At 39.8% G+C, this 27734-nt stretch overlaps 1 protein-coding gene across 4 annotated transcripts in view; it reads left to right on the top strand.

Moving 5' to 3' along the window:
- Window positions 1–27734, top strand: part of ARNT2 (aryl hydrocarbon receptor nuclear translocator 2) — a 99133-nt gene that overhangs the window by 19644 nt on the left and 51755 nt on the right. For 3 of the 4 annotated variants that reach the window (XM_051628067.1, XM_051628069.1, XM_051628068.1), the window contains exons 2-6: window positions 3385–3496; window positions 8765–8812; window positions 11873–11917; window positions 14438–14651; window positions 16870–17083. In XM_051628067.1, coding sequence (XP_051484027.1) covers window positions 3385–3496; window positions 8765–8812; window positions 11873–11917; window positions 14438–14651; window positions 16870–17083 — 633 coding nt within the window. The remainder of the gene's footprint in view (window positions 1–3384; window positions 3497–8764; window positions 8813–11872; window positions 11918–14437; window positions 14652–16869; window positions 17084–27734) is intronic. The other variant, XM_051628070.1, reaches the window with a different exon arrangement.

Here is a 27734-nt window from a genome sequence, read left to right as displayed (position 1 = left end):
GTGATTTCCCTTTGACACTAAGGAACTTCTTTTAAATATTTTTTTTCAGAACATTGCCTTGATCATTATAGATTATTTTAATGAATTTTCAGCCTGACCTTGTTTTACTTTCTGAACATTATACCCTTTTGCTCATGCTTTAATTCAAGTAAAGTAAGCAACACTGGTTTTATTTCTGTTGGCAGAAGGAAAGTCCACTCTCAGGTCAGATCTCAGGAAGAGAACAGCTTGTTTCCTAATGTTCATTGCTGCTTAAACACTTCTGTGAACATCAGTGTTAACATCTGTCTGGATGTGGGTGTAGATGTGACTGGAAATGTGATCTTTATTATTGTTGACCCAGCATGGCTTTTTTTTTTAAAAAAAATACATAAAACCAACTTGACACCTGCTTCTGCAGTCCTGAGTTTTCTTACTAGATTATGGTACAGCAGAACAGCTTTGTTTACTCTCAAGGGGTTACCCTAAGTTTATGTTGATGTAACTTCACATAATTGCAGGTTCCCCTTCTGATATTTTAATTTTTTTTTCTCCAGGTCTGTGTTTGATGCATGCTCCTTTTTTGTTTGTTTGGGATTTTTTTGTTGTTTTTAAACGATAATAGATGGACTCCCTGCAGTATCTCTCTACCACAATATTTTTATCTGAGATTCCAGTCTATGGATGTCTTTTTTCCTCTGTCTCTTGTTTTCTTCCCAGAGCATGCACAGACACAATTTCTCAGGTGCTTAGTCAGAAAAAGACCTGACTGTTCCATCAGGTTTTTCTGCTGGCTTGGCCTTTCCAGATTTGCTCTGATTTTTTGAGATGCCATGTTTCTACTTTTTTGACCAGCCATTTTTTAAATAAATGTAAAAACACCATCGAAGATCTGATCCTTTTAGATGCTTGTGGATGAGGATGGAAGTAATTTGGGAAGCAGTTCAGGTACATTCCACCATCTCCCCAGAAGTTCCTGCAGCAGGGAGTTGCTCCATTTATGAGTAGAGTTTTTACAGCCACATTCTAGTGTTTTAATTTCTGTACAGTATTCTTGCATAATGGGAAGTCTTCTGATTTGCAGTGCCTGACTTTTTAGTTGAGCTTTCATGTGGATTTATGTGTGTGGATCCCCAGATTTATTTATTTTTTCCTCTTGTGCTTGTATCTTGGAAATGGAAATTTTTGAAGACATTGTTCTAGAGTGGTCAGCTCAATGAGCTTGATTTTGTTCTCCCAGGACTGTGAAGACATAGTTAAAGGTTATTTTGTGTAAGAAGTTACTTTCTTCATTGTTCTGGTTTTGATGTGCATTTCTAGAGATTGAAGATATCTATGCAGTATCTTTTCAGCTATCAGAACTATCTGTGTTAGGTCTCCCTGAGGTGTTGGTGTGAGAGCGAGGGACCTACAGAAAGAGGTTTACTCAGCCCGTTTTGGATGCACCTCTGAGCACAGAAGCATAGCAGTACAAGGGTGGTGCTTTGCTTCCCTTTAAGTGATCTATAAAGTTACTTAAATAATTAGCTTTGGCTTTTAGACTTCTAAACGTAGATTAATCCAACCCATGGTCTGCTTTTTCATCTTTGTATTATTGAGGAAGATGAGGTTACAAGAATTTCTTATCACAATTCCAATTACAGTATTGTTTTTGCTCACTTAAAATGCTCAGAGTTGATCTGAAATTTTACAATTACTACTGTAAAAAAATCTCATCTCCTTGATGATCTATACTGAAATGTTTCTGAGTGACTGGGACACTTTGCAGGTAGTTTTGTTATGGTTTTACTATCTGCTTTAATAAATGAGTGGAGCATTTAAAAATGAACTTCAGTTCTATCCGTGAAGTATGAGTTTGAATGTTCCAAGTGAATTATTGGCATTAGACAAGTAAGGGTGCTTATTCTGGAAATAGTGATTTATTGATTGTTTGGATGCTTATGCTTTTATTTATATGGAAATATGCTAATATATAGCCATATAGTCTTTCCATATAGCAGCAGCTTTAGGCACAGCAGGACTTTCGATGGTGTGGAGAGGCAGAGGTCTCACTGTTTTTCCTTGCACACTTTCCTGAAAAATACTGGTTGAGTACTTTGCCCTGTTGCTATTTAGTTGAAAAGGAGTTAATAAAAGTAAATGTAGTAGAAGGAATTAATTAAATCAGTGAACAGATAAAATGTGATTATTTGAAATGCATAATGTTGCATGATGGATTTATGTAAAGCATGGAAGGGCAACGTGCTCATCAGATGTAATGAAAGAACGTGGATTCCTGTTTCTATAATTGAAGTTCTTTAGTACTTAACTGTTGGGAAAAAATAGCAAGATTTTTAAACAGATTTGCTTTCCATTAGTAAATATAGTTATCTGTAGCTCCAGGTACACAGCCAACTTCTGAAAAAGAGAAAAGTTGGAAGGAGGATGCATTTCCTTTCAAGATAATTAAATGTTGTGACTGTAGATTTTACCTCCAGACTGAGTGAAGTGTTACCTGCATTTAAAAAGTTTTATTTGGTTACATAGTTTACAAGAGTTGCACAGAGGCAAAATGTTCTTAATTCCTGGGACAGAAGAAAAGGGTATGAATAATTTATATTCCACTTTTCTTTTTGAAGTGTAATGAACTGTTATTAATAGGTTGTAAAAAAATAACTGTCATTAGTAGTCTGAAGACCATTGCATAAGGTGGGCTCTTGCTGTTCCTCAGATCAATGATTTGAGGTTTGATTATCTTGTTAACTTCTGGGTATACCCAGAGCATTGGCAGAGAGAGGAGTATCAGTCTGGATATTTGGGCTCGGTTCTGCTCTGCAAGGCACCATTCAGGCATATAGGAAGCCTCGGAGCTCTACTCAGTTCAGTCTGGTCCTCTGAGTGTCTCCGGAATATAAATCATAAAAATCATCATCACCTGATAATTCATCCCAGCTCTAACTTTTGACCTCACTGGCAAACTGAGAAGTTTTTTTAAGTTTTATTTTTCTTGGTAGCCGGTGCCATGATCTACAGCTTCATTTGCTTTGGTGATTCAGCTCTGTGGTTCTCTACAGGGCATTTAAACTATTGTTAAAGTTGTTGGGCTTCATCTGACAGCTCCTCTGAGTAAATAAAATTAGAACCATTAGATAAATTGAAATACAGATGTACCTACCTGCTGTCCTCTCTGTCTTCTGAGGCACTCGTAATGGCTATTGACAGAACTGGGCTTCTTTTGAGGGAGCTGTGAATCTACTGGTCTTTGGCTGGAGGGCTTTACTTTTCCTTAAAAATAAAGGAAAAGCTTTCACTGCTTAGTTTTGAAAGGACCTTTCTCTAATGTTGTCACAACAGGTTTCTCCTTGAAGGTAATGGATTAAAGGACACTTCTTTCCCCTCTTCTCTCTCCCTCCCTCTGTATTACAGAAATGGCGTCAGATATTCCTGGCTCGGTGGCCTTGCCGGTGGCACCGATGGCGAGTGGACAAGTGAGGATGGCAGGATCCATGCCTTCACGAGGAGGGAAGCGTCGCTCTGGGTAAGGTGTTTCTTTATTTTCAGGTCTGAAACTGGAGACAGCTGGTACTGAGAATCTGAAAATGTACCTGTACGTGAATGTGTGTAAACTGCATTATGGCATTAGTCACTGATGTTATGTTTTTCTCTTCAGTGTATCTGCTCCTCCTGCGAGATCAAACTTGCTGATAAGTGTATTGTTTGTTGTTTTGCACTCTTCAAAAGACTTTCAGGTTTGGCAAAGCATCCTGAAACAGTTTGGAACCCATGACTGTTGTACTTGTAATGAATGTGTGTTGCCTAAATCGGTTTAATCTCAAAAGGATTTATCACGTGAATAAAGGTAGCAAGATGTGTCCTTACTTGCACAAGCAGACTTACCCAACTTCATCTGAAGTTTCTACTTGAAATCTCTCAAATGGAGGCCTTCTTTTTAAAATGTGGGGTTTTTTTGTAGTCCCAGATACAGAAATAGCACAGGCAGCCACTCTTCAGAGATTGTGGTCTACAATATTCTGGCTCTTGCTGGAAATGCAGTGTAGTTTCTTCGGTTCTGGGACAGAGGGCCTGAATCAAGTTCAGCCCTTGCACTAGCTTGTGGGCTAAGAATAAAATAGCTTGTGGGGTCTGCTAAAGAACAAAAATTATTTTATCCAACTGTGGAGGCTGATGTGTAGGGGTAGTTTCTTCACATCTGATTATTCATAATAATCCTCGGTGTTAGAAAAAAAAAGTGTAGCAAGAGCTACAGAAGGGCAGAAGACTAGTATTAACAATAAATACTTGTTTTTATCAGAGGTTGATTACAACAGTATCTAGGTGATCCTTTCTCAGATATATCTGGTTTGAGAGTGCTTGCAATAGAGTTTGATTAATCTTATATTTAGCCCTAAATATGCCAATGGTAGAGCTTAACAGGGTCAAGAGTGTGATTAAAATCTTCACTGACAGACACTTAGGGAGAAGACATTATTCCTTGTGAGAGCTGCTCTAGGGATTGTTCACCAGGGTGTGTTCCCCACGTTAGGTGTCTGCTCAAGCAGCAGTGGTGGTGTTTTATTCATGGAATGAATTAAGAAGGAGGAAGGTGGATCTTGGACATGGAGTTAAGTTGGTGTGACATGAATGCTAAGGATGGTTGTTTTGAGGTTTTTCCTTTGAACAGGACTTTTTGGAGATTCTTCCCCACTGACTGCTTCTCTGTGCTGAGCTAACAATATAAAACTGGTCTGAGAAACTCCTGAAGGCTTTAATAGGTATCACATTTTTATTTTGAAACTGTTCAATGAAAAACCTCTTCAAACTTGCCCTCAAATGATAAAAACAAAGCATTAACATTTTTTTTATTGCTACATAACATATATAACCTTTTGTAGTTTTGAGTTGTGGGATAATTGATTATAAACCATGTCAACAATGAATACCAGTTTGCAATTTACTGTTACCAAGGTTTGATGCCGCTGACTGTGAAATCTTCTGACTATATTAAATACTGACTTGATATTAATTGAAAAATACACTTTAACCATGGCATTTGAAGTATCATCATCTATTTGCAAGAAAGTGGAAGGGAGGAGTGGTGGGAGGAATGTAAAATTGTATTTTTTAAAATGTATTTAATATGCAGATTTAGTTAGTAAGCTGTTACTCTGAGATGGTGGTATTTTATCTGTGCACCATAGCTTAAAACTAACAGCCCTTCTCCAAGCCTGAGCTGAGGGTGCATTTTTGTATTTTTTCCCAGTGTGTATCTATTCAGACCTTGAGGGAAAGAATGCCTGCTGTGTCTAATTCCTCCTAGCATCTCTTTGAACAAAGTAGCAACTAACACTTGGTCCTTTCATTAGTGTCCTGGTGATAGAACTTTGTATACCTAAATCCTTGGGCATTTTAGAAATGACTGCTTTGTGTCAAACATAAAGGAATGGAGCTAGTGAACAGAGTCATCTTTTCCAGCTTCAGTTATCTCTGAAAATTGTTTCTTTTCTTGTAATTGCTGAGCCAAGTTGGCAGAATAATTGCTACATGGACTTGAATGTAGATCAGGTTAAACTCATTTGCTATCCAGAAGATGTTTCTGTGGTGCAGGCATTCAGCTTCATTGACAGCTTGGAAAAATATTTTTCCTTTCCATAAATTATACCAAGTAGTCTATAGAAAAAAAGTGCCAGCCTAGTAGTGCAAAATGTAACACATTGCAGTGTCAGTGACTGCCTTCCATTGATGTAATGTCAATTCTTTATTTAGTGTGTTTTTTCTTTAGGCTTTGCTGTATTAGAGGATATGAGCTTTTTTACCTTCCTAGGTTATGTGTACTTGGAGAGGGAGAGTTGGTGGGGTGGTTGGTTGGTTTACAGGTGCATTGGTTTTGTTTTGTTCTTGGGCCTCTATGGTCTTGTCTTTTCTCCAAGACAGAACTGTAAGATGTGGGGAGGAAGAGACCACAGCCTCCCAGCCTTCCTGCCTGGGTGCAGCCCTCTGAACAAAGGGCTGTAGAGCAGATCCCCATCTGCCTCTCTGCTGCATCTGCTCCTGAGCATTCCTGCCTGCCCCCTTCCCATGCTCTGGAATCATGGCAAGCCATCTTTTGACATTTCTTGGGATTTTTACACAATCATTTTGTTGCAATGTTCAAATCCTCTCCCATCTCAGTTTTTTAACTTGTGCAGGACCACCTTGTGGGAGGTTTTTATTGTATGAAAACATTTCTAATTTAAAATAAATATATTTTTAAAAATAGTTTCATCACAGTATTCATGGTACACACACATCTTTGGAGGAAAATATGTTGTAGTAAGTACCTCATACATCAGGCCTTTTCTCGATTGACATGAATAGTATGAGAGAGGAAAACAAGATTTATGCTCTCTCTTCAAAACAAAAGAGCAGAGTGCAGCTCTTTTTCAAAGTCTCTTTTTAAGGGGAATTTTTAATGAAGGTGAAGATTCTTTTTCTGAAACCTCTGAAATCATGTCATTATTCTTTTTGGAGGCTGCTTATACTGTTTTGCTAGTGTGTATCTATTCTATCAGAACAGAGATCTTACCTGTCAGGGTATGAGGAGTTTGCTGGAATATTATTTTTATGCATTCTGCTAAAGGTTACAGCTGGTTACCCTGTCTTTCAGTCTGCCTGGCTGTAAAGCAGATGCAGTGATTCAGGCAGGACAGTGGGATCAATGACTTTATACTTGAGATTTATTTTTCAGGTTTTGAAAGAGTTTTTTTCATTCTGCACAGTGAAATGTGAAATTAGGAAACATGTTTATTAACAAAGATGGGAGAGATAGATGTTTACTGTTGCATTTTTTCAAGTATTGACATAAAAATGAACTTTATGTTCAATTTCTTATTTTTTTTATCTAGTATTTGGAATAAAGTTAGTATTTTTAGTTTAACAAAGCAAAGACGTTATTTAAAGATTTAGTTTACTACAGTCTGGTATTGCACCCACGTGAAAAAAGTGTCTTACTAAAGCCCCCCTGAAAAGGCTTTTCTCCACAGGTGGATATATTTTCTGCAGCCCTTATACCCCAGGTTTGAAACTGGAGGGTTCTCTCAGTTGTGTTTCAGTTGCCAGTGAAACCAGAGAAGGACAAGCCAGGCAGCTGAGGGGTTGCTGGCTTCAAAGCCAGGTTTGGGGTTAATTGGGTGAGCAGAAATGTAATTTATAGTGGAAATGGCAATTACATCAAACTTCACCAAATTAAATACACATCTTTTCTTAAGACTCTGAGGAAAATGGTTTTCTCTCTGTTTCCTCTGGAAATGAATAATCACTATGAATAATCTGGAAAATATTATTGTGACTTTTCTAATACTGTTCCCAATTCCTGTGCTTATTCACTGCCCTTGTCTTGGTTGTAGCTGTGACTCAAACATGTCTGTTACTGACCAGCCTGTCTTGGTTGTCAGTTAAGAAGCCAGGTAGTATTGCCTGACTGGCTCTCACACTTCTCTATGCTGATGTACTTCAGAGTACCTCAGATGGACTTTGTATCGTGGTTCCCACACTCTGAAAATACAAATCTTAATTTTTAATTGGTAGGGATTTCTTTTAATACTGAGATAAATACTATTGTTGCTTTGCAGGGGTTTTGCCTTTAATATGGCTTATATCTGTTACTGATATAAAGAGTGTTAGAGACATGGAATCTGCAATTGTATGAAGTTTTATTGTACTGAACTGTTAGGAAGGTTAGTGTTAAAGAGAACACAACAAAACTGTTTGCAAAACAAAACATGATTTCTGTCTACACAAATTCCATTTAGGTGATTGCTTAGGGTCTGTTTATCATACTACTGCATTTTTATTAAAATTAATAAACTAATACAATAATTGTATATGGTAATTTTAAATCAGTTTGGTTCCTAATCTGCTTTAGTGGCAGTCACCCTCTTATAATTGGGTTATATATTTGTCCACCTCTAGGTGGCTAATTCAGGAAGTTAATCTTCCTTGTTTCTCTGTGTAAGAAGTGAAGAAGGAGGTTCCTGCTTTTTGGGGCTCCCAGGAGGAGCCAAACTGAAGGGCTGGAGTTTGGCCTAAGGAAGAGCTCGTCTCTTCTGTCAAATTAAGAAGCAGGCCTGTGTCAGACACCAGGTAAGTTAGGTGCACAGCAGACCTATATGTCATTTTAGTACTGATCACAGCAATACCACAAAGCAGTTGCCATCCACAGACTGGCTGGTAATTTATGTGAAGTGATTGGTAATATGGGGCAGGTCTGAAGAATGTCCCACGATTACAACCTGTAGCAGTGAGACAGATAATCCTCTTAGCAGGGAAACTGGGAATTTATTCTGCTTGATTTCTAATGTGCTTTTTTTAGATGGGGGCAAAAACAGTGGCCTGATGTTTATTATGTGTACAGCTTCAGAACTTGATTTGCTTTAGCCTTAATTTCAGTCATCCAGCATAGAGTCCCCACTGATTTCTGTAAACTTCTACCAGGCCTACGAGATAATTACTTTTGACTATCTCACAGCAACTGTATTTGTTTAATATTTCCTTTATTTGTTAATTTTAACACTGCTGATTTCTGTGGAGAAGGGCAGTGGTTTATTTTATTGTATTACTTTATTTTGTTAAAACCTTGTATTCTTTTTATTCCTGGCAGCTGATGAGTTACTTTTAGGGGATCTGGAGATTCTGAGCAAGCCTGGAATCTACAGTTGTAAACACCTCTAGTCAAAACATAAATCAAACAAGGTTGAGAACCAATGGCTTGACTGTTCATATCACCGTTGCCAACATCATGATTACTGATTCAGGAATCTTGCTTTTACAGAATGGACTTTGATGATGAAGATGGAGAGGGACCCAGCAAATTTTCAAGGTGAGCATTTACAAAGACTTGGTCAAATCACTGACTTCTTTCAGTGGAGAAAGACAGCTGTCTCACTACTGATGTTTTAAAGTCAATATGAATATGACTGAAGATCTTGCCAACAGCTTGACCTAAATTCTAGTTAGTGTTTTTATCAGCTTCCTCTGCAAATTAGACATCCTGGCAGAAGTCTGCCTAATGTGGTTATTGGCTTACAAAGCTGGCAAGGGTGTGTGTCATCATTTCAATCTGCAGTTATGTCAAATGAGAAAAATTGTGATTTTTAGCTTATTATTTCAACTGCTGTAGATGAGCTTTGGTTACTTGACATTGCTGAAGTTGTCTTTCTGCCACTGAAAATGAATATATTTTTAATTTGTTTCAGATGTTAACTGCTTGTTAAGATAATATGACAGATCATTGAGGTGTGGATTGTTTTTTAAAGATTAGAGCTTATCATGTACTATTAGGTGTAACCAAAAAGTAAAAATTGCCAAAATAAATGTTAATTAACATGGAATATTCTAGGCTAGAAATAAAAGCAAACATTAAAGCATCATTACCATTTTTCACTTTTCCTTTTTTTTCTGGTCACACTGTTTGCATTTTTTCGTTAGAAACCAAGCAGCTGCAGTGCAGGGTGGACACTTTGAGGCCTACCAAAAACTGCTGAGTACCCAAATTGCAGCTGTAGCTGTGTAGCAGCAGCCGTGTTCAAACATAGGGTTTTAACAAGATCTTCCCAGTCAGCCTGCAAGATAAAGATGCTGAAGATGTGTTGTAACACCATATCATAACCTACTGGACAAGACCAGCAGCACCCCTGATTAGCTGATGTCTTTTACAGACATGATATTCCAGGTTGGGGTTGTCAGATCTGAGGGCTAGTCCCAATGTTTGCTAGAAGATAACATGTTAAGGGAGCAAAATTTGTGATCCATGTGACCCAACCTGTGCCTGCTTAAGTGTCAGGGATTCGAGGCACAGTGGTGCACGTGTTGGTCTGTCTTCATCCTGGCTTCAGCCTTCCAAAGTTTGATTGTGGGGAGAGCAAATAGTTGTATTATTTTTATTGGAGGAGTATGCTGTTCTGTGCTTAGGATCAGTTAATTTTAGATGTCAGATCAAAATTTGATATTTAAATCCTTAATGCTGTAAAACCCCCAGATTGTTCTGCTTTTAGAGAGTACAGGAAAACAGCACAGAGATGCCAAGAGCCATGTTCAGATATCATCTTCTAGTTGTGCCCTCCTTTTAGGGCTTTTCCCTTCTCCATATTGCCCATGTGACTGATTCCTAGCTTGTCTTGGTCAAGACTATTTGGTTAGTTCAAAAGTTTAAGCTAACCCAGCTGGCTTTGACTGAAGTGCCTAAGGAAGTAAGCATGCAGAGGGGTCAGCTGGGAGACTGGAAGGGGGAAAAGAGAAGCTGAAGGCAATAACATCTTCAGCCTGTCCAACCAGAGAAGAGTGAGTAGACAAGTCCCAAAGTAGCAGGAGCACAGGGGATATTGGTGTTAGTATGGTACTCCATGAGGTAACACACCTTGCTTCTCAGGGGCTTCCAAGCCAGCTCAGGTATCTCTGCATGGCACCTCACCATCCCATGGAGGTGTATGCATGTACTGCTCACACAACAGCATGTTGCCATTCCTCATTCAATCTGTCTTTTGTTTAAATTTTTCTGGGTTCGGTCTGTTCTCTGGGCAGGGTCAAGTGGAAGAAAGTGGCATTTTCACTTGAATGTTCAGAGGGTACTGGTGTTTAAAGCAGAGTAGAAAGAAATACAGCTTAAGTCTCACTTAAGCTTTCTCTTCAGAGCTTGAATGAATTTTACTGGGGAAGGAAAATACAGAGCCTCCTAGAGGGACTTGCATTGTTTGCATACTTAAAATCAGTTTTAATTAGTTTGAGAAGAAATAAAGAAAAATTTAATTATTAGTTTTTTGGAAGAAAAAGGATGTTTAATGAGGCTGCAGTACCTTGCTAGATGATACCTTCACGTTTCATAAACTCTGTTGTAATAAATTGCATCCATTTGAAAAAGCTCCTTCTAATATAAAATATCACCTGACTATCCTTGAACAGTAATAATATTCAAATCTAGAAAAGCCATTAGCTTTGGATATTGTTGAAAACCTACATTTCTGTTGTGGAGCAAGCAGTTTGATTTCTCCAACAGTAAGATCTTTTTCAAAACGTGTCTTTTGGTAGCTATTCTAGCAAAATCTAGTTTCAAAGGATTAGTATGATTTTAGGAAAGGGAAAGGAAGAGCATAATATAATTTTTTTTTAGTGAAATGTCACGTTGCTGCCTGTCTCTAGGACAGTATTCAGGAAGAGTGAAACTTTAATCCCATGAGGCAAAAGTCCCATGGATCAGGATTTTCTCCATGCAGTTGCTGCACGTAGCTGTTTGGGCGACTAACTTCTCTTGAGTAGGAATGAGATACCTGTTTAGTTCTAGGGATTGAAGCCCGTTTTAATTTCCCTTATTTACCCAGCAGTTTCCTCTGCCTGCCTGACTCTGCCAGTCTCCCCACAAACAGTTCAGTCTCTGCACCTACCAGAGCTTTTTTCTGAAGGCTCTGTACATGATGCATTGCACTTAAGCCTGTGTCCCTGCCCTCCCGTGTTATCTGTAGACCATCAGTGCCCTCTGCTGAATGGAGTGAGTTGTGAGTGCAATCTGGCAAAGATACAGCTCTTTCACTTCCAGCATAGCAAGGAGTATCTCATGGGCTGCTGTCCATAAAAGCTCAGTGGTGTTTTCTGTAATGGTGCTGGTCGCTAAGTTTCCCAAGCAGTGAGTGTATGTCAAAGTGTTTGCACAAATCCCCTGAAATGTGTCTCCAACTTTTTTAAATACACAAATGAAGCTTTTGAATCAGCATGGCTTGGAAGTTCCATCAGACTCTACGTTTTCTTTGCTTAATTGTTCTCACACCCTCATTTTTCTTGCTGTTATTTGTAGTAGTTGGCAGTTGTGAACCTCTTTGCTTTCTGCTGTGTGTTGACTGTCATGTAATGCATAACCCTGGTGAATTAACATTTCATCTTTGGTTTCTAGGTATGATGGTGATCAAATCTCTGGTGATAAGGAAAAGTTTGCAAGGTAGGCGTGTTCTATAGAGCTCTTCTGCTGAGAGAAAAGAGGGTGATGGTCGTGTCCAAAAAGTCTCAGTACGTGTGCCTTAGCTTAGAGAGCTGGTTATTTTGCTTCTAGGTGGGACCATGATCAAAGTACTGCTGATACAGGAAGGATGGCCAGGTAGGAAAAAGGGAAAATCAAATATGGTTTGCCCCCATTTTTATATTATATAGTGCCATTCTGACTGATCAAAAGTCAGAAGAGTTGTCTGATCCAAAAACACCTGAAATCAGAAATACTGACACTGGACCTAAATGAACTTGGATCAGCTTCCACAGTCTCCCAAAAAAACTTCCCTCCAAAATTTCCATATAAAAAGTTATAAATTACAGAATTAGGACATCATTCTCTATACATGTTTTTAAATGTCAGGGTTCCTAGGGCAAACACTTTTGGAGGAGTATCACAGCCCTTCTTTTTCTTCCAAGAGCTTAAATTTGTACTAGTTTCAGGAAAGTTTTCAGACTTTTGTGTGCTTGAATGTTTTCATGGCCAGTTGATTAAAATACTATTACATTTTAGCTTTTGTTATCATAAATGAAAGGGACTGTTGGATATCCTTTTCTTTCTTCTTGGGAAGTTTTGCAGTCTCTTTGTTTACCCTTTGTGATGGTTATTTTTAATGTTCAGGGATATTAAAATACTTCCTTGGCAGGCAATGGAATATGTTGTTTAAAAACGTAAAATAGATGTTGAATATGTGTGTTCTTTGTCTTTCTCTTGATCACCATTTCTGTGAAAATGCTGAAGCTTTCATGATGCAAAAATGTGGTTTTCTTCCCCTTGTCCATATTTGTCTCCATGTAAATGCTGACGTGCACATGAATGCTCTTATATATGTGTGCAGTGTCATACAGGCTGTTCTGCTTGTATATGTGTGTAGGATCCAGCTCCCACAGGCACTGTTCTCTCCTGCCTCTCTGTGGACCCACACAAAGGCTGTTTATCAGCCATTTGGAATGGGGAGGCTCATTGGTATGGTAATAGATAGTTAAGTAGGTAGTGACCTTAACCAAGGGACTGGCTGCAATTTGCTGAAGGACCGTGGGCTGTCATTGCAGGGACCCACAGCTGGAGTTCCTGATTGTCAGATGGTAAGCATAGGCATCAGTAGGAATAATAACTCTGCAACTAGCCCTAACAAGTGGCATTTCTGGAGACAAAGCCTCGTGCATATACCCCCTGTACGTGCATTCTTTCCTGTGTTTTTAGAAAAAGCTCCATTATTCAGAGTAGCCAAAAAGCATGCCAAGCCTAGCTTCTACATTCATGGTCACTGTTCATAACAGTCAGCCCCCAAAATTGTAGCAGTTGCTTCTAATGTTGTGTTATTGTACCGGTCAGTGCTGGTGGACTCTCCTCGTGATCACCTTTCACATCTTGTTGGATCAGCCAGCGATCCCACAAGAAACTGCCATGCACAGTTCATTGAAATCAGTGGAAGATGCTGCTTTGACATCTGAAGCATCACATACCTGTTGTGTACTTGTATTTAGCTGCCACTTGACAGGTACAGTATGGGAAAAATAAATACTAGGCACTGTAGTATTCTAGGTCCATCTGAACCACCTCAGATGTACATATTGGTGTAATTCCTTAATAGTAATCAAGCAAGGGTGATTTGCAGTATGGAAAAGCTGAACACCCAGATCTTAAGTTCTGAAAGATTTTGGTGGTTGACCATTTTGAGAATTCTGGAAGTTGATTCACCACCTCAGTCATATGTTTGCTATAAAGAAAAGGAACATTGGAGCTTGGCTCGAAGTGGAGTAGCATCAAATACTGTCATTGTTGTTTCCCTGCTGTGCTAGATTGTTCTCAAACAAAAATTCTGATGTCTGACAAACCAGATGTTTACTTGCTGTCTTTTGTACTCCTTTTGTTTATTTACTGGGGTTTTGTATGTGCTGTTACACCATATATAGTCCCAGTCCTGCAGCTTTTAGGCATGTAGTGACTCCCAACAGGAATGTGGGACGTTCCACACAGCATTGCAGGATGGGAGATCTGTGTTGTCTTTGGGCTTTTTTGTAAGTTGGTACTGATGCTTACTACTGACCTCATCCAGCTGTTAGTAAGAGGTTTCTGCTTAAAGAGCCCTTTTATAAGCAAATCCATCCCTTGGATGCTCTTGATAATCTGGGACTTTGGCTGGAGTTGGCAGTTGTCAGTTCCTCTCATCTTCATGCTTCATTTTTTTGGTCCTTAAACCAAAGGAGATCAAACTGGTTAAGAGATGAAGGCCAGAAGCCAATAGCTAGAAATACAGGTTCTTTTCAGAGCTATGGACAAACCATATTTATCCTCTGTGGCCTGGACTTTCTGTCTATAAACTGAGGGATAATAGTACTTAGCTTTGTGAAGCAGTTTATTGCCCTGCAGCGAAAACAGCAGAAGCGCGAAGTGTTACAATTTGTTACCTCCGTACTTAGCTCTGATCACCTATGCTTTTCTGTTGATTTGGTATTTCTTTTCAATGTTCAGGGAGAATCACAGTGAAATTGAGAGACGCAGGAGAAATAAGATGACACAGTACATCACTGAGCTGTCTGACATGGTGCCCACTTGTAGCGCCTTGGCTCGGAAGCCCGACAAGCTGACGATTCTTCGGATGGCGGTTTCACACATGAAATCCATGAGGGGCACTGGGAACAAATCTACTGATGGAGCTTACAAGCCTTCATTTCTTACAGAACAGGTAGATTTTTTGGAAATACCTTATATCTCTCGTTAGTGGTCTTAAGTGATGTGAGAAGATGCTGAGAGGAGGAAGGGCTGTTGTGTGGTAACTGGTACAAGTTACGTGTCCAGGATGTGAATAGAGACAATTTTATGTGACTGTTGGGACTTGAGCTTAACTATATGACAAATCCCCCTCTCTGAAACAGCAAGATGGGCATTCTTATCATTGAGATCTGTCCATCTGAAAAGCAAGCTGCTTGCCAGCTCTCATAATTTGAAAGGAATTTTCACCTCCAGAACTGGGTTCTTTCTGTCCTAACAAAGATTCTCTAAAATAGGTAGAAATTATTCTGGAAAGACCTGCCTCTCCCTCCTAGGTTTAGAGGAATGTTGAAAACATTGTTTAGTCTCAATGCCTAAATTCTTAGCAGCTGAACTGGGCAGAAATTAATCCCATCTGTACTGGCTGAGGTGCTTCCTTGGTTGTATTTTTGATGGAAGAAGGAAGATGCACCCAGTGCTTGAAGGAAAAACCGTTTAACTGAGCACACTGGAAATTCCTATGACCTTCATTGTTTCTGAAGTCCTATGGGTGTAATGTGCATTTTTGTCATCTGAACAATTTAAGCACTTACATGTGTAAGTTATGGCTAGAGGCAGCAGCAGCTGCTGCTGACCTCTCAGTGTTCACATCTCTGATTACTCTGGCTTTCCTGAAGTGCATTTCTGGAGGGACTGAGCCATTCAGCTGGTGATTGTCACTTCTCACTGCAACTTTTTGGTTTCTTTGAACCTAGCAGAATTACAGTCTTCATCTTTGTTAACAGTGTATGCAAAACAGCTCTCATTGTCCTCTGCATACTGCAGCTAGCTATTTTTATTTTTACTTCTATTTTTACTTTTTACATGGGCTTGTAGTGAGAGGACAAGGGGTACTGGATTAAAGCTGGAAGAGGGGAGATTTAGGTTAGACATTAGGAAGACATTCTTTAGTGTGAGGGTGGTGAAACACTGGCACAGGTTGCCCAGGGAAGTTGTGGAAGCTCCATCCCTGGAAGTGTTCAAGGCCAGGCTGGATGGGGCTCTGAACAACCTGGTCTAGTGGGAGGTGTCCCTGCCAATGCAGGGCAGGTTGCAACTAGATGATATTTAAAGTTTCTTCCAACTCCTAACAGTTTTGTAATTCTATGATTTAGTAAGTGGTTCAGAATTGGTGTGCTTGTTCTAAAATAAAATGTCAGAAGCTGATGATCAGTGATGAGTTTCTTGAGATGAGTTATCCAGTTCCTTAGCAAAATTTACCAGACTATGATCCTTACCTTATCAGCTAGTATCTGGCCACTTGCACACTAACTGTGCTGAGCTTTCTAACCTGGAATGGGACTCAGATTTTCCAAAGCTCTCTGTCTGAGTTCTAGATTAGTATCTTAAAAAGCTCTAGTGGTCACTGGAGCCACCAAGCAAAGGCTGTTCCCAGGAATTGGAGTGGTAGTTGTCCTTTTTTTCCCATGAGGGGTTTTCAAGCTCTGTTAAGCAAAGGTAGTTTTTATGCGAGATACATGCAAACAGCAATGGGGTGTTCCAGACTCTTTGAGACTCTGAGCCTTAATATTCACAGGCTGGAAAAGAAAATCAAGTAGAGACCCAGTCTTCTTGTGTAGTGGCTCAGGCCCCCTAATGGGAGGGGAGGCTGGGGATTCCTGTCCCTGTTCCCATTACACTTTCTGCTTTTTATCCAATGAGTGTTTAATTTACAAGCAGAGCTCATCCTGAGGGCAAAAAGAAAAAAGACAACAATCCAGAAATACTTGTTGGTTTCTTTCTAATGAAAATATTCAGGACGTTTTTTAATTAAGGAATGAGTTTGCCATATGAGTTATAACTCTTCATTTCCTTTGTTTGTACTCTTAAATAACTTTTTATTTTTTTAATGTTAGATACCTATCATTTTGTAATGCAGTAAGTTTTAGTTACTCTAATTTTCCTAAAGTGCCTTGAGATCACCAGATGAAAGGCAATAAAGGAAAACAAAGTTTTCTTTGCTATTAAGATCAGCAATTTACGGCTTGCTGCAAGGTTGGTTGTGTTGTTACATCAATACTACAGTGAAAATTTCTGCCTTGCTTGTGATCAGTTACTAAGATCACAAGAAAGCAATATTCTTTGGCAGTGGCGGATGTGTGATTTAATTGCCTTTTCTTGCTGGCATTCTGATAAAATCCTTTCTTTGGAAGGAACTGAAACATCTTATCCTGGAGGCTGCAGATGGGTTCCTGTTTGTAGTTGCAGCAGAGACGGGAAGAGTGATCTACGTATCAGACTCTGTGACTCCTGTGCTGAACCAGCCCCAATCTGAATGGTTTGGCAGCACTTTGTATGAACAGGTTCATCCAGATGATGTGGAAAAGCTGCGAGAGCAACTGTGTACATCTGAGAACTCTATGACAGGTCAGATATGTCTGATACATGATTCCGTGTGCTATGGATTCCTGTGGAGTTTTTCTGACATTCAAAATGCCTGGTTGAAAAATCTGTTAAAAAAAAAAATAAAAAAATCAGCAAGATTAAACTGCCTTTTTCTTGCAGCCAGTGCAGTAATATAAATATTGTTTTGTCTGACTATATTTTTCTTCCTTTTTGTTTGACTTCAGTCAAACCACCTTCATGTTGCTTGGCATTCAAACTTCTGCCTTGGGTAGGTTTGGAGTGTGGATTGTTCTCAGGCTTGGTCTGGAAATCTAGATTGTTTTCCTTTCATCTTCAATGAACTTGTGACTTGTTTACAACTGTGCGTTTCTTCAGGGCAGTGTGTATTTTGAAGGCAAAAATCATACTTTTCCATTTCAGTAAAAATTTCTCGTGGTTTGCTAACGGGAATCCTGGGGTAAAAATCCGGTGTTTGGCAGCAGAAAATCCTGTGGATTTTAAACAAGAGGCTTGCTCCTGTAGCAGTGGTGTAAGTTAGTTCTAAGTTGAATACCTATCATTTTGCACATAAAACTAAACCGTATTCATATCTTCAGTATAACTCTGGCATTTACAGTTATTCATGCTCAAGACTGCCAGTAGGAAGCTGCTCTTGTCTTTATCACTGTATGTGTGTGTTACAGCTATGAGGATTAACTAAATCCTGTTTTAACTCAAACTTGGAAAGGAGGAAACCCAGCTTCTCTTTTTATTCTTCCACAAAGAACATTTATAGCCGAAGGAAAAAGGAAAAAGGCTTAATAATATTTAAAATCCCCGTCCATTCAAAAGTCACATAATTAATTTCTCTTGCTTCAGTAATTCAAAATTTTGACTTGGTTTGCTGGAAGTTTTGGTGTGTTTCATAACTCAAAGGACAGCGTTCCAGTTTTGAGTGAACCTGCACACTGTTTACAGCTTCCATGTCAAAACAGTGCCAAAGTCATGATTTCCTGTGGTTTGAATGTGATGTGGTTTTGGCAGAGCTTTCCTGCATTCAAATTAGAAACTCAAAGCAAAATTCTGTGGTAAAAATCCAGATGGATCAAAACCAAGTGAACAGTTAGGGGAACCTGGGCAGAGCAAAACAGCTGAGTCTCATACCATGAGACCTGCAAAAGAGGACAGCCTCTGTTTTAATATGTAGCATGTAATACATTTTAACATACGTACAATCCTGCTCCAAGAAGCAATTACTCCAGAGCCTCAGTGAGGAGTCGTGATTCGAATTCCAAAAGTGCTCAGTTCTGGGGCTTAACCTGCTCAAACCAGAATAGGACTAGACAAACGCAGAGCACTTCTGAAAACCCAACTCTGTATTTTTTCCAGCTTTAACTATGGGCTTTCTTTTACACTGAATGTGTCTGTAGCCAGTGGGAAGAGAAGCTCAAATTGCAGTATTTACGAAGCTAAATCTTTTCCCTGCCTGGGTCATTTGGAGTTGTCAGTGTGATACTGAAGGCTTGTAAATCTGCAGTATGTGGACTGCTGAACATTTTAGCAGTGTAAGCAAAACAGCAGCCTGTTTAGAGCCAGGGCAGCTACACTTCTTAAGGTGCAGAGGCAGGGTGGATGTAGAAAGGTGCTTTTTAGGGCTGGAAAGTATGTAGTTACAACTGTTCCAAGCAAGTGCCAGTAAGAACAGTGCATAATTGGTCGTAACTAAATGGGGCACATTGTGTGAGTTTTCCTTGACAAAGTTACTGTGGTTACATGTACAGTGCATTGTTTTTGGCCAGCTGAACACCTCACAAGCCATAAGCACAATCATCAGTCTTCTGCTGAATCGAGCATAGACATAGTTACGTGTACCTCGTCTATGGGGATCTTACATGAGAATGGATTTTTAAGGTGTCTGCTGCATCTTTCTAGCTGTTTAATAAAATTAGTGTAAAGCAAACGACATCATAGTGTAGTCCTGCTTTTTGAGTAGCTTTGAAAGTTCTGACTGTTGGAAGTACATTTAGAGTAGTAGTAGTTTTGTCAGTCTAAGGGGCAGGCATATAAACAGAAAGCTCTAGATTTGCATTTCCTTGACTTTGTAAGATACTATTAAATGAGAGAAGCAGTCTTTTGTAAGGACTGTCAGTCCTACATCAATTCTTTTACAGACAGCATGCTGCAGGAGTCTGTGAGCCTCACTCTCATTCCTTTGAGATACTTTTTTGGGAGCAAGGTGATTCTTGAGCCAGTTCAATCAGTTACATTTTCCTTCCTGTAACACCAGCCGTATTTAGAGTAGCAGCTTTCTAACAGGTAGAAGGAAAACAATATTGCAGTGATCAGAAATACAGAAATAATGGGTACCTTAGTGACATTTTAACATAAGTCAAGTAGGCACATGCGTTTCTTTTAATTCAGTGTATGTCGAAGAATCTGGGCAGCCCCCAACTCTGTCTTGGCTTTTCCAGAGTTGTATTTCATGCAGTGCAAAGGACAACGCAGAGCTTGAAAGAGATGCACACTGCAAACCAGCCAACACTGCAGACAGTAGGAAAATCCTCATCTTCTAGTGAGGAAGATCTGGCTGTCGAGTACAGGAGCTGCTTAGGGAAAAGAGGAGACTGGAAGTGAAAGTGTTACATGTTTTTATTTTTAATTTTACTCTCTTCCTCATCTTCTCAGGGTCCATTTCCTCAACCCTGTAACCTTCTCCTTCAGCCCTTGATCTGGGGAATCAATGACAGCATCTTGACAAGGGAGAAACTTCACCTGCCTTGCATCAGATCAGAGCAATGTCCTTTGGTTGTGTTGGTTTGTCCTGTTACTAGCACTGATGGTTAGTGATGCATTGCTGGGGTTTTCCCGGCACCTCTTAGCAATCCTGCTTATCCTGAGAAGCTGTTTCAGACCTTAAGGACTTGGGAGGCTGCCACAGCCAAAGTGGAGTGACAGAGAACAAGTCAGTGAAGGAAGCAGGCTCCCTCTCACATTTCTGCCCCCAGGAATAAGACTGGGACTGTGGTTGTGTGAGCATTTCTTTGGCAGCCACAGCAGCTTATGCAATCCTCACCTCATCTCACCCCCTCCTCCTTTGGCACTTGAGTGGTACAGTGAGTCACATCAACGGGGCTGGCCCAGCCCAGAGCTCAGCTAAGCAAAAAACCCTTAGTTTTGGTAGGGGTGGCTCTTATCATAGGGTTGCTTGAACTCCTGTTCTAACAATGAGGAGAAGTGGGGACTGAGTAGTTAAGGGTGAGGAGAGGACAGGACTTCAGGAGCAGTAAAAGCCTGTGCCAAGTTGAAATGGCTGTTCAAGTATGGCCTAAACCATATAGTGCATTTGGGAAGTTCATTGCTTGCTCTATTTTTAACTCACAGGATATGGGGAAGGATGGATAGTTTCTGTTCCATTTTATATCCTTGGAGATTTTATTCCCTGGAAATGGAACAATTGTCTGCTTGTTTATTGTACATTATTTGCTAACACATTGTAGTAACAGGAAAGCTGAACTGGGAAATATGTATGTACAGTTGGAAATGATCTAGAAAAGGCAGCAGCTAAGATGTTATGATAATGTCAAGCAGTGCTCCCAAGAAGTCATTACATACGTAATGAGCATGATGAATCAGAATGGGGCAGATATTCAGAGTAATGATTTCTTTTCCCTCCTTGTTCTTGGAAATCTGCAGAGGGGAAAACAAATACATTTAAATATAGATGAAGATCAGGTCCCACAGTAGGATCCATTAGCAAAGATCTCTTTGTCCTTAGGATGCACTGATGAAACTTGATTGATGTTGGGTTCAGATGCAGGTTCAGGGTTGCAAGTTTTGAAGGGCTGAATGACAACCAGTGTGGTGGAATCCTAATGTAAGCAACAGCCTCTAACCAGCTGCAGACAGCAAATCTCTGATGGCACAGAGAACAGACAGAGCTTGGATTTAAGTGCAAAGAAGAACTTTTGAGGAATACCTCCTCTATATTTACTTGCCAAAAAATGGCTGAGAAAGTATTTCAGTAGACTGTCCATCCATTAAAATATAGTATTCCAGAACAGTTTGCCAGGTTGATTTCTGCCCATCTGATTCTCCATAAGCAGTTCATGAGAGAGCAGAATGGAGAATATAGGTATCTCTGTATAATTGCCTGGAAATACTCCAGCTGATTCCATGATGTGTCTGAGATATGCTTGTCAAGGCTGTGGAGGTGCATGTTCCTGCAACTGGCAGGAAACACCCAAGTTTATTATATTCAGTTCTGAGCTCCAAGAAGCATGGCACATAGTAATCCAACTACAACATTTTCCTTCAGCCTCACTCTCTGTAGCTCTGATGAGGCAGGGAGCAGCATATGTAATCCTGTCCATGGCACAGAGCCTCCTCAGAACAATCTGGATCAGGAGTCCTTGGAAACTGCTTTGGCTGAGTGGTTAAGGGGTGCTGAAACTGCAGACCTGTGACTGCAAAAAAATTATGAGAACCAGAACCTCTACAGCTTTGATTTTCAAGCGGTTTAAAAATGACTAAGTCAATGTAATTTCTAGCTGAAAAAGATTTATGGAGGTTACTTCTGGACACAACTCGTATGCCAAGTTTAATCTTGGCATGATAGTTTATGGCCATATTTTGGAAGTACAAAGAAGTAGAACTTTAAAATGGAACTGGTCACTGACCACAGCAAAAGTTGAGGTGATAGCTAAAGACCCTTGTGTGACAATTCACTGTGGTTCCTGAGTATTATGGAAGCATTACTTCATGTTATATGAGCAGAGATTTGAGTAGGGGAACCTGTCTGACAGAACCTTCAAATGATATGTTGTCTTGCAATGATGACTTCAGCATATGCTGTTTTCCGTCCAACTGCAAAGCTTTCTGTTACCAAGCCCAGTTTGTAGGCACAGCTACAAAACCCAGATCCTGAAGATAGAATCAAGTTGTCTGTAAAAATGAAAAAAATAGTGTTAAACTCAAAAGAGGGTAGTACCAGAGACAGTAAAGAAGCCAAGTCAAGCTTCCCACAGCACTGAACTGGTGGGAAGTGCTCAACAAATGGTAAATAACCGTGTTAGGAATAACTTCTGTCTAGAACAGATGTTCTTTCTGAAAATCAGTGCAGGTTTTTTCTGAGCTGTGAGCTGTCTTAATCTCCCATGTCAATTTTCCAACTCTGTTTTCTGCATGACCCTTCTTAGAAGAAAGGGAATTCTTTGCATACACACAGCCAGCCAGTGGATACAAATGTGGCTCCTACTTGTGTTCACTGTTTTGAACTCTGACTTCAGTGAATGAATTTAGGAGAGTCTCCAACTGATATGGGGAAGAGCTGGATCAGACTCCTATTTGACTTCAGCAACAAAATTCTCTGAAGAAATTTGAAGACTAACTTGAGGCATGCCCAGAAACTCAGCCCTGGCAACTATAATCTTTTATGCCCTAAATTACATAATAACAGTCAAATTTATGTCTACTGAAAAAGTAATATATTATCAAAACAAGTAATGACTTCTGTACTATATTATCAAACCAGCAAGCTTCTCCTCATCCAGTTGAAAATTGGATCAGCCTATTTATTAAAAATAAAAGGGTAAAAAAGTCTATTTTTAGGTATTAGTGCCAAAAATTATATACAAAATAACGTTGTCAGATTCTCTGGCTTCCCTTTGTCTCTTGTAGAAACTAAGATACTTGCCAAAGATGGATGATATTCTATAAAGAGCTCTTAACTCTCCTTGGGAAAAAAAAAATAAAAAAATTAAAACCCCCCATTTTTATTCAGAGAAGTGTGTTCTTTCTGACACAGTTGACAAAACAAGGAGCTGTAGTAAAGCTCCTTTGGGACTTTGCTTTCTATCCTTTCGTTCTGAAGAGCACATTTATCAGAGCTGTATGCACTGGAAAGGTGCTCTGTGTGTAAGGAGCTGTTTCAGCTGACAGCACTTGATTTCTGTAGGGTTTTTTTTACTTTTGTCTGTAAACTCTTAAAGTGCATGAACCCTCAAGAACCATCTGTCTCTGAGACATGCCCAGCCCAGCAGCTTAGGAAGTCAGAGTACAGAGAATTAAAACCAGATCTCAGTATTTCAGATCTTAACATCTTAACACGGGATGACTGACTTAGTAAGACCGTTGGCCTCTGGGCAGGTAGGGAATGAGTTCTGTAATTTTTTGTTTATTGAGTTAATAGCTACTTGTGCCTTTTATCCCAGGATAAAACAGTGGTTCATTATCAGCTATTTTCACTGAGTGTCCATGAAACATAGCAACTTGTAGGGTGAAATTAAGCAGGCATTCAATAAATAACATAGAGCCAGGCAGGCAGGATGGAGAGGAGAGAAAGTTTCCATATATGTGAAATGAGGTGTCCTCAAATCTTGTACATCTCCACAGGACTGTCTGAAACTTGACTCTTAATACTTGATGAGATTTTTCCACCCCCACCCCCCCCCCCCCACTTAGGAGGGTTGAGGCTGGAGGCAGCTGTGCCAGGATTATTGCACCTGCAATGGAAGGAGAGGGAGATTTTTGAAAACAGAAGCTCTAGCACTGAGGTTTTCCCGTCTTTTTCGGGATATAAATTCTTGAAACATCCTGCCATGCAAGGAATATACATGAGTGATTATTGTGAATAGAGTATTTCAGGTTTAAGTTTGGTTTTACTGTAGAAGCAGGAAATATTGGCAAGGCATCTTTTTCTCTTTTAAGTGTGAAATCTTGGGAGATATTTGGCTCGTTGCTGACAACTACCAAATCACCATGTGATACCTATTTTTCAGCAGAGTTATGTGGTCCCACCGGCATTGTGGAGAGTGAAGAGGGTGTTTCAGATGTAAGACTTTCCATCCACACCAGCCCATTGCCACGCCGTTGTTCCAGAGAAAAAATGTACTCCTATTTTTGTGAACTGTTTGTTCTTATAGCAAGAAGGTCACATTGCCATCCAGAGATGGCCTGTGAACTTGGACAGTGCCAAGAATAGGAATTTGTGGGGTTCCAACTTCAGTCTGTTTAGCTGGTGGAGTTTGTACATGTAGGATGGATGAAATGAATGTTCTGCCTCATGTCCATTCTGATTGCAAGGAAATTAATTACTGCAGTAGGTGCTCAGGAGCAGGAAAGAAGGAAGCTGTGCATGGGTGGCATCTGCCTCTTGGCTGTCCCACTAGTGTGTGCTTAGAAGTGATGACCAAATCCTCTGTGTCTTCAGGTTCCATTCTGTCATTGTTTGGCTTGATCAAGCACAGTTTGCCAACTCTGGAACAATCTAAAAACGTGTGAGTGAGTGAGAGTCATCCCAGTCTGAGAGTGTGCTGGGCTCTGAAGTTTTAAATATTCTGTGCATTAAATTTCATGTTTCCTTTGCAATTGGATTGCCCTGTTTTTCAGTTGAAGTAAATTAAACAAATCCTTCATTCATTTGTGGCTGTGTGACCAGGGACTGTGATCCCATGATCTTACAAGAGTAATGTAGAAGGTGGAATTTGGCTTTTTGTGTTGTTTATGTGAGAAAGAGAACTCCAGGGTCATAGAGGGCCATTCCTGCTCTTGGACACACTAGACAATACCACAGAAATAAGAAACTCAGTCTGTTCTCGAAAAATAGGTACTTTCAGATGATCTTATTTTAAATGTATGATACATATAATGTCTCTTAACATATTCGAAGGGAATTTTGTTTTGCTTTGGTCCCTAGGGCTGTTTCTGAGGGGAAAAAAATCCCAAATATTGGGAGAATCCAGCAATGCATGAAACAGTTCATTAAGCAGCTCCTACACATGGTGGTCCCGTGGGCTCCCTGCTGCTGAGACACTCTGGCTGGATAGTTTTGCAAGGAAAACTAGTGATAATAAGTTGTATTTTTTAAAATTACTTTGGTAATTATAATGGTGGTTTAATAAGGTCAATAAATGTTTTTATCAAAATAAGGAAGCAGCTTTAGCCTAGTACTCTGAGTCAGACTTATTACACCTGATTAGCATTAGGGAATGGTTTTAGGGTGGGTTTTCAGGTGTTAGGGCATGCATATGCAAGTGGGTTCTGTGGTTGTTATTTCTTTTCAGACTTCACCGTGAGTTTCTCACTTGGAAACTGCCTTGTACTTAGGTCTGTTATCACAGATGTTTGGCTGGATCATTTTCAGTTGCTGGGTTTCAAGGGTGGTGAGTTTTTTAAGGTTCAATATTTATTCAACCTGCTCTATTTTGTAAAACATGATGAAATACATGGAGTTAGGGATTTCACCACTCTTTAAAAAAAATTAGTAGTTTCACAAGTACTTAACCAACTCTTTTGGTTAACACATTGCCACTAAAGCATTCTGAATGTGTCTCAGAACCTTTTGGCACTGGCCCTGTATGCAGCCCTCTGTAAATCTCTGATGCTTCACTGCTTCAATGGAAGCTCCACAGGTGCTGGGAGGGTGCAGTATTAGCCGTAGCATCTTCCCTGTAAGAGAAGTGGCTTTTGTTTTAGCCTAATTTAGATGTTGTCTCAATGAAGTTAATACAATGCACTGAAATATTTTAGTATTACATGATGAGTTGGGCAACAGACTAGGGAAGCAGAGGGAGGAGTGGTACCTTGCAGTGGCAGGAATCCACACTGAGTGTCTGTTTGCTTCCAAGGGGAATGGCTGACTTAGCTATCCCTCGCTGCTATCATCTCTCTCTCTCCTTAGCAGAAGCTCTCCTATTTTATAAGACTGAGACAGCAGAGGCAGGACTTCCATGGTCTTTGTCCTTTCCCTGGCTTCCCACCAGCTTGCTGGGAACATGGCACCCACTTGCTCCTGGCTGGAGTCCTGGACAGAGCTGTATGGTGGGAAATGCCTCCCATAGAGCAGCACAAAACCAGAGTGAAAAACAGGGCCCACTGTCCATTTTATGTGGTTTGATCTGTTTTGTTGTAGTGCCTGAGGTCTGAACCTATACCATGAGGCATTCTTCTGTTTTCATGGTATGGAGACTTTTGCATGTCATTTGTGTCTTGAGTCTTCAAAAAGAGAATTAAAACCTATGATGATGACTTGCCCCACACACCTTATTTTAAATGAACTAAAGGAGTAGCCTATAAAAACAACCAGACAGCATCCTTGGGCTTTCTGTTTTCTCTCTTCTCTCTCACTCCTCTTGTGTTTAAATTTAATTCTGTCCCCAGCAAAACATCTCACAAAATCATCTAACAGCTATCATTTATTTCCTCTAATGGACTGTTCCATGGCATGTCACTGGCTCGTGTGGGACAGGCTGCGGCCAAATTTCAGAAGCAGATGATACTACTATTTAGTAATAAAGCATATATCCCGATTAGTTGAGTTTGACAATGAAGTGCAAGTAATACAGAATGTCAGGAGCTGAAGTTGTTTTGGCAGAAGTGTTTTTTAGTAAAGCTTCCTGTGGAGCATTCAAGTGAAACAAATAGGTTAATTGAAAAGCTACTTGCAACCTTTAGGTATTGATTTATTATGCAGATGTGAATGGTAAAAGAATAAATTACATTTTATAGAGTTATTTTGGATAGCTGGACTGTCATGGGAGTCTCTGCTGATGGTGCTTTGGAGTAACTGTTTCTGGGGTTTTCTGTTTTTTGTAGTTGTAGAAAGTCTGCTCTGGCTTTTGAGGAACTCCTTGTATCTTGGGTCACTATCAGGCCTTAGTGTGCTCATTTTCTCCAGCTCAGGCTTTCCTTCAAATACATCTGATCATTTCAGCAGAAGTGCTGCCCCAAACTGCCCAGCTCATGGAACCATCAACTTGGTGGTATTTATTTGCTTAGTGAGTGAGCCTGAAAGTACCTGCAGAGATCAGAATGTAGCTGTGTTGAGACTTAAGTGAATCTATGGCAAGATAAATCTGCTGCTGCTGCTAAAGTTTAAATGGGCAGTGCATGGATGGAAAAAGAGAGGCTCATTGTCCCACTTTACAGATAGGAAACTAAAGAGGGAAAAAGATGCTGTTGTATTTATGTCTAGAGAGAACTTACACATCTGTACGTCCTTCTACAAGCTGTGTTATTTAGCATGCTGAATATTTCCCATACATAAAATAACCATCACTGAGAGTTTAGAATACAGTTAGTCCTTACATTTTTTGTTTTGTTTTTAATGTTATTTCAACACATGCTTTGAATTATTTGCTTGGGAGTTTTTTGTCCAGTGTTTCGATGTCCGTCAGGGGAGAAACTTCCATGTGATCTGTAACCGATCCTTCAGATAGTCCCTTAAAATTAACTCAACAGCAAGGCTCCAAAGCCCACAGTTTCCTTTCTAATTTAATTAAAATGATGCATATTTGCCCAACACTGTGGAGAACTGCATGATGCAGACTGGTTAGTCAAACGTGAAGGGAGGCACAGCAGAGACCTTTTGGCCTCATAAGCTTTTATAAGAACAAGTTGTATTAAGCAAACAGCTGTGTAACATGAGGGGGTTCTTATTGAAAAACAAGAGGGGGTGAGAAGGCTTTTCAATTCCCCCTTTGCGGGTCAGTGTCTCCAGTTGGTAAGTAAGGGACAGACAGATATTTAAAAATAGCTGCATTTCAATTGCATTACTTCTTTTAATTTTTTTTTAACTTTGCTTTTGATTGGATCAACTCTTCATTCTATTGTAAGAATGTCATAACTTGACTCCTAATGCTTATACAACGCCTTTTGCAATTAGATGATGTAAACCTTAACATATTTAGAGAGGTTC

The sequence above is a fragment of the Apus apus genome, chromosome 10 (assembly GCF_020740795.1).
Source record: "Apus apus isolate bApuApu2 chromosome 10, bApuApu2.pri.cur, whole genome shotgun sequence".
In the NCBI taxonomy this organism is placed as follows: domain Eukaryota; kingdom Metazoa; phylum Chordata; class Aves; order Apodiformes; family Apodidae; genus Apus; species Apus apus.
The sequence above is the reverse complement of the archived record's forward strand: the minus strand, read 5'-3'. Positions and strand labels throughout refer to the sequence as shown.